General features: G+C 36.3%; 1 protein-coding gene across 1 annotated transcript in view; it reads right to left on the bottom strand.

Moving 5' to 3' along the window:
- Window positions 1–16,687, bottom strand: part of LOC101745659 (potassium voltage-gated channel protein Shaw) — a 226,160-nt gene that overhangs the window by 58,504 nt on the left and 150,969 nt on the right. The window contains exon 7 of the mRNA XM_012688852.4: window positions 9,119–9,328. Coding sequence (XP_012544306.2) covers window positions 9,119–9,328 — 210 coding nt within the window. The remainder of the gene's footprint in view (window positions 1–9,118; window positions 9,329–16,687) is intronic.

Genomic DNA, 16,687 nt, shown 5'->3' with positions numbered 1-16,687 from the left:
AGTGATTACGCAAATTATAATTTTGCGGGTTTGATTTTTATTACACGATGTTATTCCTTCACCGTGGAAGTCAATCGTGAACATTTGTTGAGTACGTATTCCATTAGAAAAATTGGTACACCTGCGGGATTCGAACACCGGTGCAGCGCTAAATACAAATGCACCGGACGTCTTATCCATTAGGCCACGACGACTTCTGCGGAGCAAGTGCCTCGCGCATCTTTTTCAAGACGAAGTCTCCTGTGAGAAATTGGGGAGACGGAGGACCTCGGTCCTTCTCTTCTCCCCTTCTTCCTCTCAAGAGGTGCCGGAGTCTGACATAACCCTGTCCGTAACCCCCTCGACCAGGTATCCGTAAATGAATTCCCCAGCGTTAAGAAAAAGGGGTTTGTTAGTAGAACACAGCTAAGAGAACTCAATATAGTCGTGTAGGCACATCAAATTCACTTGACATAAAATTTACTTCAGATTGGAAAATCTAAATACAGATCGTTACCAACTGGTTTCTTAATTAATCCCTGACAAACTAAATATTCCAAAAATTAGGAATGTGTTCTACAAGACATTTTGTTTCCGGTCGTGAAGTTGAAGAGGCTGTACCATCAAGACAAGATTTTGAGGCTAAAGATCTAGATGGACTAAGCGTTCCAAACTTTTCCATGCCAAAGTGTAGTCCATACCGAAATAGTAGGTACTCGGTAAACTCAAACGCTACTGAGGCTAGATTGCGCAAATTTTGACCCCACACCCCAAATACTAGTTTATATCTGTGTTTAAAAGCAAATTTAATATTCGTGGTTGTAGGACGCCACCTATTTCTACCGTGAAGCAGTAATGCATTTAGGTTTAACGAGTGGGGCAGCCGTTGTAACTATACTGAGACTTTAGAACTCATATCTCAAGGTGGGTGGCCGCATTTACTTTGTAGATATCTATGGGCTCCAGTAAACACTTAACACCAGGTGGGCTATGAACTTTTTTTTTTGCTTAGATGGGTGGATAATCTCACAGCCCACCTGGTGTTAAGTGGTTACTGGAGCCCATGGACATCTACAACGTAAATGCGCCTTCCTACTCTTCCACCCAAGTAAGCAATAAAAAAAAATAGATTACTGAAATACCAAAAATGATGTTGTAACAGTTTTTAGCACGCAAGATAAAATAAATAGGCGAGGAGAAATTTTTAATTAAACAGTCAGAATTTTAACATGCTGCGTTGAACAGAGAGTTGGGGTGAAAATTTATTTCGTACCTACTTTTTTTTCTCCAGCCACAGCGACCTAAGGTTTCCAGCGAGTATTTCGAAGCGAGCACCCTTGGATGATTGACCTGTTTAACTCTCATTAAGTCCGCAGAAAAAAGCTCAAGTAAACTCTAGAGATTTCATTTGTAAACGCTATTTAACAAAACCGGTTCAGTAATCAACTGACAAGCTTTAATTACAATTTATAATGTTAAACTAGGAGCTTTTAAAGACGTTAACATGCCAAAAAAAAATGATTGCAAGGCCACATACCGTATTCAAATTTAAATCTAAATCATTCGGGGCCCAAGCAAAATCAATAAAATTTACTAATCATTGCTTAACGTGGTCCGAGATCCGTGCCCAATAATAGAAAATGTCTCATTTTCTTGATCAAGTTTCAAAGAATTCCCGTGCTGGTTTTCATCAAAATCGGTTCAGCGGCTCAAGTTACAACGTAACAGACAGACAGATCTACTTTTATATTAATAAGCCCACTTAAGACAGAATTGTATAATAAATCTAACTAAAGATTAGAGTAGCTTCCCTATTCACGTACACATACTGTCTGTGTGTGTGTGTATACATCCATACAGTTAATCCCCACGGAAGCTTAGTTTTGATACTTAGTTGAAATATGTTCACTTATTAACTTCCAACTACAATTTATCTTGGACTAGTGGTCCCGCAGTAGTCGAAATTCGACTATAATTAATTGAAATTGTATGTACACTATTGTGATTGTATTTTATACTTCTATAATCACAAATTTCGCCAAGACTACACTATAAAAAATATTAACAAAGACGAACAATATTATAATAAGACATGACCTAAAGGTCTTAGTTACCAGGCCATAAAATCACATAGTAGACAAACAATATTTAATCTATTCTCAATTTGACAACAGACGTCAAGAACAAAAGTTTGACAATAAATAGTACGGTATGCATGCGTGTGTGCGTCAAATACATGGTATGTAGTGTGTGTAATGTTTTCTTTATCAATTTAATGTATCTTATATGCATTATTTTAAAAAAATATTAGCATTGTGCACTTCTTCTCTATATTCTCTATAAGTGTGGAAAAATTCATACTCCTCCGTCCGCGCAATTTTCGTAAAAAGGGATACAAAATTTTTGCTTCACGTATTAATATATAGATATTAAGGTCGAAATTGCTGTAGCATTGAAATAATGGCTCTTCAGTCCTTTGGCCTCGTGTTAGATTTTTGCTTTTTCATCTCTGTCCTATTTTTGAGCAAAATTCAAATGGAAATTTCGCGTACCGATTAAAGCCGTAGATCATGTTGAATGCCTTCTAATGATGGTGCTCTCTGGAAGGATGCACATGGTAATTAGTGACGGGCCGTGATTATAGAAATATTGTAGACATCCCCGTCTCTAATGAGTCTACATTTATCTATACGCATGTCATGTTCTGCAAATGTTAATTCTCCCATTGATGTTTCGAGAAATATTTAAGGAGACATTTTTTTAATGCAATGAGTGGACGAGCTCACAGCCCACCTTGTGTTAAGTGGTTACTGGAGCTCATAGACGTCTACAACGTAAATGTGCAACCCACCTTGAGATATAATTTCTAAAGTCTCAGTATAATAACAACGGCTGCCCCGCCCTTCAAACCGAAACGCATTATTGCTTCACGGCAGAAATAGGCAGGGTGGTGGTATTTATCCGCGCGGACTCACAAGAGGTCTTAAAGTACATCTCTGACATATGTCGTAATAATTACTACCTAATATTATAACATTATTAATCTGGATCAAATCACTGCTACACACCTACCTGGTAACATGCTAGGATTCATTGTACTATGGAAACCAAACTGATATATATATATTTATATACGTTTAAAATATATTATTCCAAATATCCTTATGCGAAACCTTTCTATCTCACGAATGTTGACCATAATTGAGAATCGAACCCAGGTAACTCGATCCGGCCCAACAGCCAGGGTCTAATTACTAAGCTATCGGGTCCGTCAAAATTATATAGCAAAATGAGACTATAAAATTAGATTTAAAAAAAAACATTCCTAAAGTTAAAACGGTACAATTTATCTTAATGTAAATGGAAAATATGTAGGTATGTTTATTCTTGAGCCTAAAGTTTAATATAATGTGAAAAAAGGCTTTTCATCATTAAACCGTTTTGTATTTAAAATGGCGGCTTCAAAAACGAGTAATACAAGCTATTTAAACCGTAAACCTTAGGCTTCATATAAATTCTGTTTATCATAATCCATCCATACTAACTGGGTATGAGCTAATACAGCTGAGTACTCAACAAATATTCATAATAAATTTGATTAAAAAAATGTATACAAAATTGGCATAAAAACAAAAATTCAACATTGTCAATTCAGTGACGAACAAAAAACAATTTCAAAAAAAGAACGTTCATGCATACAGAATAGGCAAATGCCCTTTTTGCCTTATTTTCATAGTTTTTGAAATTCAAATGACGGACGCCATCCTTGTCGGTAGGACGTTGACCCCACGCCATAGTTGATAAATACAAATTTGAACGCTTTTACCGCATCGCCTTTGCTTCTAACCTCGAATGTATTACATGATTTATGTTGTAGAAAAGGGGAAGTCAAAATTGAATACAGTGCTGTTGGATAAAGCCGTAATCAAGGGTAGACTATTGTGCGAGGATTGTAGAGTACCAGATCTACATAAATCATGGCGAACTATGAAATCTGCTAATACAGTTTTCAAGAAATAATCTCCTAATGAATAAAATAAATAATTAGTAAAAACAACGCATATTTTTATAGTGTTATAATTATTATTACACTATGATTCTATTCCTATGATTTTATATCAGTATACGTACTGTTACGCCGGTAAGAGTAACGCCGTTTATCGCCAAATAGTCGAACGAATATCAAAAGATCTAGTAGCATCTAGAACGCTCAAGAAGTACAACGCCATCTATTGTCAGATAGCGGAAACACACAATACTCGACTTTTGTCGAATATTCTCGACGATTCGAGCACCTATTTAGTGTTTTTAGTTTTTAGTGATTCAGTGGCCAGATCATTATAATAAATAATAATTTATTTCGTGTAATACAAAACAAATTTAATATCAATACGTTAAGCTGTTTGAACAAACGAACGACAAAGTAAATAAGCAAATGCAATAAATCTTTTGTCGGCGTTATATCTTTCAATTTGGATCGTTTGTCGGGCTCTTTGGGCCCATTAATCGTGTCGCAAAAGTTTACGAGTCTCTAATTGACTGGGAGCGCGGTTTGCGAATTGCTGATTCGAAGTTAAATGTTGGGACAAATGTGCTTCTTTTTTGTTGTTGATTCTCGTTCTTTTGCATTGTTAAAGATTATTTATTGGAGCCATTAACGGTTTTGCCTATTAGGAAATCCAGAGACACAGTCCAGCTGCTCAGGGCTTGTTTCTTATGTGAAGAAAGTAATGTCATAATGTTCGCATTAGATCGGACCAACTGTAATGTAAAATCTTCTGTATTTGCATTTTTTTGTGAAATGATAAACAGATAAAAGTGGCGACCGACAGAGCAGTTAAAGTTTTATAAAAAGTAAAATAAAAAAGTATTATTTCGAGGATTATTATAAATTGGAGTTCCATCAAGTATTATAATTTTCGGAAATTTTCAAGTTCAGATTAAAATCGCACTACCTTGCATAATAATAATATGGCTCTTACGATATAACTGTATAACTAGCTACTTATTTTTTTATTTACTTGCCTATTTTTAGTATTTATTTGTATTTAATCGTATGTAAGTCTATCTTATATTGTATTTTTTTACATGTGTATTTATGTATATATTTTTATGTAAGTTTGTTAAGATATAGCACCGTCCATGGTAGTTTGCTTATTCCTCTCCCTGCAGGGTTGCCTGGAAGACATCGCTTTCGGCGATAAGGCCGCCAATATATGTCACCGTCTATTATTTGTTTTTAATGCTTACTATGTACATGTGGTGTTAAATAAAGAGTTATATTATTATTATTATTTATGTGGTAGTTGCTATAAAAGGCTGACTGAATGAATTTTCCGGTTCATTAGCCAGCCACGGATGGCAGCGTGCAGCCTGCTTTCTGTGTAGCTCTGTAGCTAGTTACGCGGCTAACGACCTCTGAGAATCCTTTTGAGCAGTTTTGGCTTTCAAATAATTTGCTATATTCAAGTATACTTTTTAAAGCGCAAGAATCTTGAAATCTAAATCTCGGCCACTACGTTTAAGACGACGGTTCGAGAACTGTTTCTCAGAGAGTTATCAGAGTCATCTAATTGATAATATTTATTTATATGTATTTTATATGTATATATTTATGTATATGTATTTATTTCAGTTTTGAAGTCGTCGTGGCCTAAAAGATAAGACGTCCGGTGTATTCGTGTTGAAGCAATGCACCGGTGTTCGAATCCCGCAGGCGGGTACCAATTTTTCTAATGAATGAAATACGTACTTTCGCTACTACTACTAAGTGAAACCCGCAAAATTATAATTTGCGTAATTACTGGTGGTAGGACCTCTAGTGAGTCCGCCCTACCTATTTCTGCCGTGAAGCAGTAATGCGTTTCGGTTTGAAGGGCGGGGCAGCCGTTGTAACTATACTGAGACCTTAGAACTTATATCTCAAAGTGGGTGGCGCATTTACGTTGTAAATGTCTATAGGCTCCAGTAACCACCTAACACCAGGTGGGCTGTGAGCTCGTCCAATCATCTAAGCAATAAAAAAATAAAAAAGTACGAGTATTTGTATCTATAAATATTATGTATGTTATAAATACACATATGTTTAAGTAATATCACTATCACACTACACCTACTAAGGTTCATCTCTGCACTCCCCTAAGGTAGACTGTTAGAGAATGACTATGGCATTAAGTCCGCCTTTATACTGTCTAGTTACCTAGTATATAAAGTTATAAATAAATAAATAATTCTTTAACAATTCGAATGTTATAATTTCGTTCTTATAATAGTTCTATGGAGAAGTATCGAGAAGCAAAAAAAGTCGTCGTGGCCTAAAGGATAAGATGTCCGGTGCATTCGTATGTAGCGATGCACCGGTGTTCGAATTCCAGGCGGGTATCAATTTTTCTAATGAAATAGGTACTTAACAAATGTTCACGATTGATTTCCACGGGGAAGAAATAACATCATGCAATAAAAATGAAACCCGCAAAATTTAAATATGCATAATTACTGGTCGTAGGACCTCTTGAGTCCGCACGGGTAGGTACCACCGCCCTGCCTATTTCTGCCGTGAAGCAGTAATGCATTTCGGTTTGAAGGGTGAGACAGCCGTTGTAACTACACTGAGACCTTAGAACTTATATCTCAAGGTTGGTAGCGTTTATGTTGTAGATGTCTATGTGCCCTTAATCACCTAACACAAGTTGAGCTGTGTGTGAGCTAGTCCACCCTTCAAAGCAATAAAAAAAGCAGGAGATAATACTCCTTTTCTAATTCGTTAACTAATTAAAGCCACTTTTTTAATACATCAAGAAAAACCGTACGAAACTATATTCCTTAATGTTTCTTACAGCTAACTAGCTACATACGCTTGCAATCACATGTTTACAGTAAATCTTTGTAACTAAAGACTTTGTAATCTCGAATCTAATTAAAGAGATGCCACATCCAGTACTTTCTTCAGTTAATGATCTAATTAGCATGCATTGGCTGTAGTTTATGGCTATTCGGTTCTTTCTTTATCTACACCGTGTAATTGGTTTGTGCAATAAAGATTTCTATTTATCTAGAATTTTATTTCTAATGAAGAATAACAATTCGTTTAGATTTCTGAGCGTTTGCTAATCTATGACCATCCGATATATCCTAGTGGATTACGTTAACATTAATTTTCCAGTTAATTTGCAGCAGCTAAAACATCCATTAAAGCAGCTAGCAATGCTAGCATATATTATATCTATTGCTTAGATGGGTGGACGATCTCACAGCCCACCTGGCGTTAAGTGGTAACTGGAGCCCATAGACGTCTACAACGTAAATGCGTCAGCGTCACCCACCTTGAGATAATTGATAGGGCCGTATGCTCGTCTGCCTACAAGGGCAAAAAAAAAAAAAAAAAAAAGTTCTAAAGGCCTAAAGGATAAGACGTCCGGTGCATTCGTGTTGAGCGATGCACCGGTGTTCGAATCTCAGGCGGGTACCAATTTTTCTAATGAAATACGTACTCAACAAATGTTCACAATTGACTTACACGGTGAAGGAATAACATCGTGTAATAAAAATCAAAATCCGCAAAATTATAATTTGCGTAATTACCGGTGGTAGGACCTCTTGTGGGTCCACGCGGGTAGGTACCATCACCCTGCCTATATCTGCCGTGAAGCAGTAATGCGTTTCTGTTTGAAGGGTGGGGCAAACTTAGCGTGTCGGTAGCATGACTACTGTGAGCCACTATACAGTGACCTAAATTCCTAATAAAAAAACCTTCAAAAACTTTTCTTGACAAGACACATAAATTGGCACACAGTAAAACAGAAACAAAGCCGTCTAACTAAAATTCAATTTCCCCAAACAAACAAATGTATTTTAATGCCATTTAGCATGTCAGAAACTAAATTTTCCCACACATTACATTCTCGGAACTACGTTCTACATCCGACACTAGATAACTTTTCACGGTCCATTTAAACTTCTGAACCACGTATTTCGACATGAAAATATTACACGGAACTTTTCATTAAAAAATTTACGTTTTCGTTCGAAATGGTTTATAAACTGTTTTCAAAAGACAAACATTTTTGACGCACATTTTTTAATGGTGGTAGGACCTCTTGTGAAGCAGTAATGCGTTTCGGTTTGAAGGGTAGGGCAGCCGTTGTAACTATACTGAGATCTTAGAACTTATATCTCAAGGTGGGTGGCGCATTTACGTTGTAAATGCGTATGGGCTCCAGTAACACTAGGTGGACTGTGAGATCGTCCAGCCATCTAGGCAATAAAAATAAAAACATTGAACCAAAACTCAAGGCTTTTTGGTACTTCGAAGATACGCGAATTTGACACTTTTGAATTGCTTCTGTTATTGTTATTCCTGAGAATGATGGGATTGATTAAGTCTTAAGACCTACCTACAGTCGTACTATTTACTGCCGGTTATGTGTAAGTTCGCTATTTCCTATCCTGTCTATTTCTACCGTATAGTAGTCATTATTCTTCAGCGATAAGGCCGCCGATTTATATACCGACTTTTGTTTTATTACTTTACTGTGTACATATTAAGGTGTTATATAAATAAAGAGTTATTATTATTATTATTATTATTACTTCTAGTTTGAAGGCTGGAACCGCCATTATTAAATGCAATCCGATCTTCTATCTCAAGGTCAGATTGAGATGGTGATATCAATGGATACCTTACACCAAGCAAGCTTTTTTTTCTATTGCTTAGGTGGGTGGACGAGGTCACGGCCCACCTGATGTTAAATGGTTACCAGAGCCCATGGACATCTACAACGTAAATGCCACCCACATTGAGACATGAGTTCTAAGATCTCACTTTTAACTGTACAACGGCTGCCCCGCCCGTCGAACTGAAATGCATTGCTGCTTCACGGCAGAAATAGGTAGAGTGGTAGTACTTACTCGTGCGGACTTACAATACCTTCTACCACCAGTAATTACGCAAATTATATTTTTTTGATTTTTGTTATTTCTTCACCGTGGAAGTCAATCGTGAACATCTGTTAAATACGTACAATTCCTTACAAAAATTGGGTACTATAAAACTCTGTTCAATTTGCTCAGAGTCGAACATTCCTGTAACTGTAAAAGCTAATCAATAACAAAATAAAGTTTCTACTGTCTATCCACTTGCCTGAGTATGGGAGTAGAACATGGAGAAGTTGGATACTATCACGGGAACGGGCAGCGCGATAGTGAGCACTCCAGCCAAGGCGCAGAGAGCGCCCACAAACATCCCGAGGTAAGTCTTGGGCGCCATATCTCCATACCCGACAGTGGTCATCGTGACGATCGCCCACCAAAGACCGAGGGGTATAGATTTAAACTGGTTCTCTGGGTTATCCTGCGAAATAAAATTATTTTTAATACGCTTTTATTGGCTTCACACGTACCTATGTATGTAACAGAATCTTTGAACATGATTTTGAGCCCCTTCAAAACGTCGGATTAACTCGAAATTTGGTATACTTATTAAGGACCGATGACAATAAAAAAATTTGAAAGAAAATAATTGAAAAAATTTAAATTCAACTAAAAAATGATAAATAAATAATAGTTTAAAAAACTAAATACGCTTTTATAGAAAATCCAACTAAAAAATAGAAAATAAATATTAATAAATTTGAATTAAAAATAGTGTAAGAAAAAATGATTTTATTGTAAAAACATTCTGTTTTGGAAGAAAATTAAAAAGTCCAATTCATGCCTGAAGATGGGCACCATCACTCACGTTGTAGCATCTATGGGATCCAATGTTCGTTTACTCGTATGAGATCAGCTGATGTGATGTGTTTTAATGATGAAGTATAGCTAAACATATTTAGAGTTCAACAACCAGGGAAACTGTTGATTATGGTTTTTTTTTGCATAGATAAATGAACGATCATTCGACTTATTTGATGTTAAGTGATAATCGTGTGTGATCTTAGCGGTTTTACACCCTGTGCAATGATATGTATTCAACTAATATCCTCTTTCAGATCTAGTCGGGTAAAATGTTCCGGCTTAAGGCAAGCAAGGTCGTTAACTGAGTTGGATATTTTTATTTGTGTAGGTTAGTGACGTTTATAAAAATATTCAAGGACACCTCCACGTTAATAATAGGTTAAGTGGTGTAATTGTTTAATGTATATATATATATATATATATATATATATATATAAATGAATTGCTGTTCGTTAGTCTCGCGAGCTACATAGTAGGAGTAGTGGGGGTGTCAGGTTATTTTCGTTACGGAATTTCTTAATTCAGTCGCCGCGCTCAAAGCCCGCGATAAAAGCTATGCAATAGCTTAAAATATCTATATAACTAGTCAGGTCATAAGTATTGTCACACAGTAAAAACTTTTCTTTTAGAATGCTGGCCACAAAAAAGTTTATTGAATTCGAATTTCGAATTGTTCATGAAAATAAAAATGTATACTTTTAGAATTTTACTCATTTTTAAATATGGAGTGGACGCTTAAAGAAGACCGTGTTGCAGTTATTGCGTTGCATCGTTGCGGTTACGCGCCAATTCAAATTTTTTACATACTGAAAAATTTGAATATAACCAAAAGATTCGTTTATCGTACCATCAAACGATACAATGAAGACTCTAGTGTAGATGACAGGTCAAGAAGTGGTCGCCCTCGGTCTGTTAGGACTCCAGCAGTGATAAAAGCTGTGAAGGCGCGAATTCAAAGAAATCCCAAACGTAAGCAGAAACTGTTGTCCCTTCAGATGGGGTTAAGCAGAACCACGGTGAAAAGGGTGTTAAATGAAGACTTAGGGCTTCGGGCATATCGAAGAAAAACAGGACATCGTTTGAATGCTCGTCTAATGGACCTGAGACTGAAGAGATGCCGCGCTTTGTTGAAGCGGTACGCGGGAAAAAAATATTGGGAAATTATTTTTTCGGATGAAAAAATTTTTACCGTAGAAGAGAGCTACAACAAACAAAATGACAAGGTGTACGCACACAGTAGTGAAGAAGCGAGCAACCGTATTCCGCGTGTCCAACAAGGTCATTTTCCATCCTCGCTCATGGTATGGTTGGGAGTTTCTTATTGGGGCTTAACAGAGGTACATTTTTGTGAGAAAGGTGTAAAAACGAATGCAGTTGTGTATCAAAATACAGTCCTGACGAACCTTGTGGAACCTGTTTCTCATACCATGTTCAATAACAGGCACTGGGTATTCCAACAAGATTCGGCGCCAGCTCATAGAGCGAAGAGCACACAAGACTGGCTGGCGGCGCGTGAAATCGACTTCATCCGGCACGAAGACTGGCCCTCCTCCAGTCCAGATTTGAATCCGTTAGATTACAAGATATGGCAACACTTGGAGGAAAAGGCGTGCTCAAAGCCTCATCCCAATTTGGAGTCACTCAAGACATCCTTGATTAAGGCAGCCGCCGATATTGACATGGACCTCGTTCGTGCTGCGATAGACGACTGGCCGCGCAGATTGAAGGCCTGTATTCAAAATCACGGAGGTCATTTTGAATAAACTTTAGTGTCATAAGAATCTATGTTTTGTTAAGTTAATTGTGGTATATGAATGGTTACATAATGAATAAACTTGTTTCAATTATTTTACATTAAACATGTGACAGAATTTATGACCTGACTAGGTATATAAAAATGAATTGCTGTTCATTAGTCTCGCTAAAACTCGAGAACGGCTGGACCGATTTGGCTAATTTTGGTCTTGAATTATTTGTGGAGGTCCAGAGAAGGTTTAAAAGGTTTGATAAATATGAAAATGTTCGGAATTAAATAAACATAACAATTTTGTTTTTCCTTTGATGTGTCCCCCGTCGGACGGATTCCTCTTATTTGTTTTAAGTTTATTTTATACTAGTTGTCAGCTAATTGTGAATAAAATTATTTCCTTACATTATAAGTTAGATTAGTTTTCGTTATCGTGTTGTTTTGTCTTATAGTTGTGAGGAACGTTGTGTACAAATTTAGCACTATGTCTTGTTTTGTCGTGCGCACATAACTTATGTTGCAAGTCAGATTTGTTTCTTTTTACTTGTGTTTTTTATTGTATCTTTTTAGCTTGTGATTTGTATTGTGTGCCTAATAAATAAATTAATTAATTAAATATATATTTTCCATTTAGAAAGTTGATTAGGATATCAATCTGTACGAAGCCAATTTATATCTTTAAACTTTAATGAGTTCGAATGATTGTGTTTGTTTAATTTCACTGATCTGTCCGCAAGCCAATATTTATGTTTAAATTTCCTTTTAGGAAAACAAAAGTTAAGAAACCAATCTGATGGTATAATTTCTTTGCAGATGCTTAGGATTCGCAGTCTGGATATGTTTCACACTTGTCTCGTGCGTGTTTGCGATCTGCACACTTTTTTTTTTATTGCTTAGATTGATGGACGAGCTCACAGCCCACCTGGTGTTAAGTGGTTACTGGAGCCCATAGACATCTACAACGTAAATGCGCCACCCACCTTGAGATATAAGTTCTAAGGTCTCAGTATAGTTACAACGGCTACCCCACCTTTCAAACCGAAACGCATTACTGCTTCACGGCAGAAATAGGCAGGGCGGTGGTACCTACCCGTGCGGACTCACAAGAGGTCCTACCACCAGTGAACATGCAAATTATAATTTTGCGGGTTTGATTTTTATTACACGATCTTAATCATTCACCATGGAAGTCAAGCCGCCTTGAAGCCTTTCGGTTTATAGACGGGGCGGCCGGTTTCTTTTACTAGAACTCGAACTAGAACTAGAATTAGAACTATCACTAGAACTATCACTAGAACTAGCACTAGAACTGGAACTAGAACTAGTGCTAGAACTTAAACTAGCACTAGTACTAGCACTACAACTAGCACCAGAACTGGAACTAGAACTAGTGCTCGAACTAGAACTAGAACTAGAACTAGCACTAGAACTAGTGCTAGAACTAGCACTAGAACTGGAACTGGAACTAGAACTAGCACTAGAACTGGAACTGGAACTAGAACTTGAACTAGTGCTAGAACTAGAACTAGAACTAGAACTAGAACTAGTACTAGAACTAGCACTAGAACTAGAACTTGAACTAGTGCTAGAACTAGATCTAGAACTTGAACTAGCACTAGAACTAGAACTTGAACTAGTGCTAGAACTAGAACTAGAACTAGAACTTGAACTAGCACTAGAACTGGAACTAGAACTAGCACTAAAACTAGCACTAGAACTGGAACTAGTGCTAGAACTTGAACTAGTGCTAGAACTGGAACTAGCACTAGAACGAGCACTAAAACTAGCACTAGAACTGGAACTAGAACGAGAACTAGATCTTGAACTAGCACTAGAACTGGAACTAGAACTAGCACTAGAACGAGCACTAAAACTAGCACTAGAACTGGAACTAGAACGAGAACTAGATCTTGAACTAGCACTAGAACTGGAACTAGAACTAGCACTGGAACTAGTGCTAGAACTAGCACTAGAACTACTGCTAGAACTGGAACTAGAACTAGAACTTGAACTAGCACTGGAACTAAAACTAGAACTAGCACTAGAACTTGTGCTAGAACTAGAACTAGCACTGGAACTAGAACTAGAACTGGAACTAGAACTTGAACTAGTACTGGAACTAAAACTAGAACTAGCACTGGAACTAGTGCTAGAACTAGAACTGGAACTGTTACGGCCTGTTAAAAGCGTGTTACTTCACCTGACCATGTTTAACTCATAGATTCATATTTTTAATTGTAATTAATTAATGTTTTTGACAAAGCATCAAATTGCCGGATCTTTGAAAATACAAGCTTCGCTTGCGAGGAAAGGCCTCGACGAGCGAAATGAACCCTTTAAGTGGGTGGGTCGCGTTTCAGATCCGGTGGTAGATTCTGCGAAGCACTGCTCTTGCTAGAGTCAGTCTTAGCATCACTCCGGCTTGAGCCCCGTGAGCTCACCTACTAGTTAAGGCTACGCTGAAATAGCCACTCAAGCTTAGGTAGGAAAAAAAACAAAAATGAACAATAATCATAGAGCAAATTGACCTTTAGATACTTTTACATTACAACAACATTTATCCACTTTATCATTACGCGAACACGCATTATTATTTTTTCACACAAAGCCCAAATGTGTTACAAAAGTATACATTAATAGAATATTCCGACAACAAAGGAGTATCGATCACTAACCCGTCTCTAAATATCGGCAAACGAAAGTTTTGACGTTAACGCATCGAGTACAGTGGCGGCCACAATAATAGCACAGCAGAATAATTATTTTTTGTATGCTTACTTTTTTGTAAAAACAGAATTTTGTAGCTACCGTGAAATTTTTTAAACTGGTTTGAAGTGTATAGTATCACTTGTTGACACCGAACTGGAAAGATTTTTTGCTATTTACTAACAAAACGTATAATTTCCGAAATTCTATAGACTAGTGGTCCCGCAGTAATCGAACTTCGACTTTAATCAATTGAAATTTTATGTTTAAACATTATTATGGTTCTATTGTCAAATACTATTATAATTCGGAAACATTAAATTTTATTATTAATAGCAGAGTCTTGCGATGTTACCTGTGGTTATTGTCATACCGCGAGTGACGCCGCGGGGTGTGGCTAGTCTAAGCCTAAGTTACTCCTTTTATCATCAGCTACCTATTAGTGAAAGTCTCATCAAAATCGGTCAATCCGTTCCAGAGATTAGCCGGAACAAACAGACAGACAGACAGACAGACAGACCGACCGACAGACAGACCGACCGACAGACAGACAGACAAAAATTTAAAAAAATAATTTGGTGTATGTACCGTATATATATTCATATGCACGTAGTAAAAAGTGGTTATTTCAATGTTACAAACAGACACTCCAATTTTATTTATATGTATTGATTATATAATCACAGATTTCGCCAAAACTACACTATACATATTTTATATAACTAGAGGTCCCGCAGTAGTCGAAATTCGACCATAATTAATTGGAATTGTAAATTTGTACACTATTATGTTTGTATTTTATACTTCTATAATCACAAATTTCGCCAAGACTACACCATAAAAAATATTAACAAAGACAAACAATACTTAATCTCAATTTGACAACAGACGTCAAGAACAAAAGTTTGACAATAAATAGTATGCATGCGTGTGTGCGTCAAATACATGGTATGTAGTGTGTGTAATGTTTTCTTTATTGATTTAATGTCTCTTCATCTTTTATGCATTATTTAAAAAAAATATTAGCATTGTGCACTTCTTCTCTATATTCTCTATAAGTGTGGAAAATTTCATACTCCGCAATTTTCGTAAAAAGGGATACAAAGTTTTTGCTTCATGTATTAATATATAGATAATAGAGAAAGTTTGATTAGTGGAAAATAAGAAAGAAAGTGTAACTCATTTTCGTATAAAACGCACAATTTACAAAATTAAAAACAAACTTAGTTTTCTTATCAAAGTTGACTGGTGGTAGGACCTCTTGTGAGTCTGCCCTGCCTATTTCTACCGTGAAGCAGTAATGCGTTTCGGTTTGAAGGGCGGGGTAGCCGTTGTAACTATACTGAGACCTTAGAACTTATATCTCAAGGTGGGTGGCGCATTTACATTGTAGATGTCTATGGGCTCCAGTAACCACTTAACACCAGGTGGGCTGTCAGCACGTCAGCCCATATAAGCAACAACAAAAAAATACATAAAAAAATTATGGTTCGAACATTAAAATGTAACAAAAAGGTGGACAAGAGAAATAAAGATCGCCACGCAAGTAAATAAAAAAAAGTAAGGGAGTATGTTGATAAATAAGATCACAAAGGAAGTAAAAGTAGTCAAAAATATGTCTGTGTATGTGTGAAATGTGTCTATTCATGTGGTCAATGAATGCTCGAAACAATTTGATTCAATAAAACTGAAAATAGACAAGTATAATGGAAGATAACTAAAGTCTGGTTGGTAGTCTACAGTGTAATAACTTAAAATCTAATGTATAAAATGAATGTGTTTGTTTGCGGTCTGTGTGCTCTCGCGTTCATTATCCAGTTAAGAAGAAACTTTGTACAGATATTGTTGATGTTTCAAAGAAGACGTTTGTCATTGTAGCGTTATCTTACATCATGTTGCTCTATTGTGGTTATAACAAACAGGTATTTTTACATATAACTACACATTGTATTTAGCGAGCGATATTCAAAGCGATTTTTGTGACATTAAAATACTTAAACAATTAAATAATATAAGATCAATTTTAAAACCCTTCTTAAATAGGAATATGTATATTTTATACGTGAAGCAAAAACTTTATACCCCTTTCTACGAAAATTGCGCGGATGGAGGAGTATGAAATTTTCCACACATATAGAGAATATAGAGAAGAAGTGCACAATACTAATATTTTTTTTATATATTTTAAATAATGCATAAAAGATACATTAAATCAATAAAGAAAACATTACACACACTACCGTATATTTGACACACACACGCAAGCATACTGTTTATTTATTGTCAAACTTTTGTTCTTGACGTCTGTGGTCAAATTGAGAATAGATTAAATTTTGTTTGTATTTATTAATATTTTTCTTTAGTAGTCTTGGCGAAATTTGTGATTACAGAAGTATCACAAGTCTTTGACATTAGAACCATAATAGTGTTCAAGCTTATGATTTCAATTAATTATAGTCGAATTTCGACTACTGCGGGACCACTAGTATGTATATTATTGTTTTTAGGACAGAATACACAACA

This window comes from Bombyx mori, chromosome 3 (genome assembly GCF_030269925.1).
Source record: "Bombyx mori chromosome 3, ASM3026992v2".
In the NCBI taxonomy this organism is placed as follows: Eukaryota; Metazoa; Arthropoda; class Insecta; order Lepidoptera; family Bombycidae; genus Bombyx; species Bombyx mori.
The sequence above is the reverse complement of the archived record's forward strand: the minus strand, read 5'-3'. Positions and strand labels throughout refer to the sequence as shown.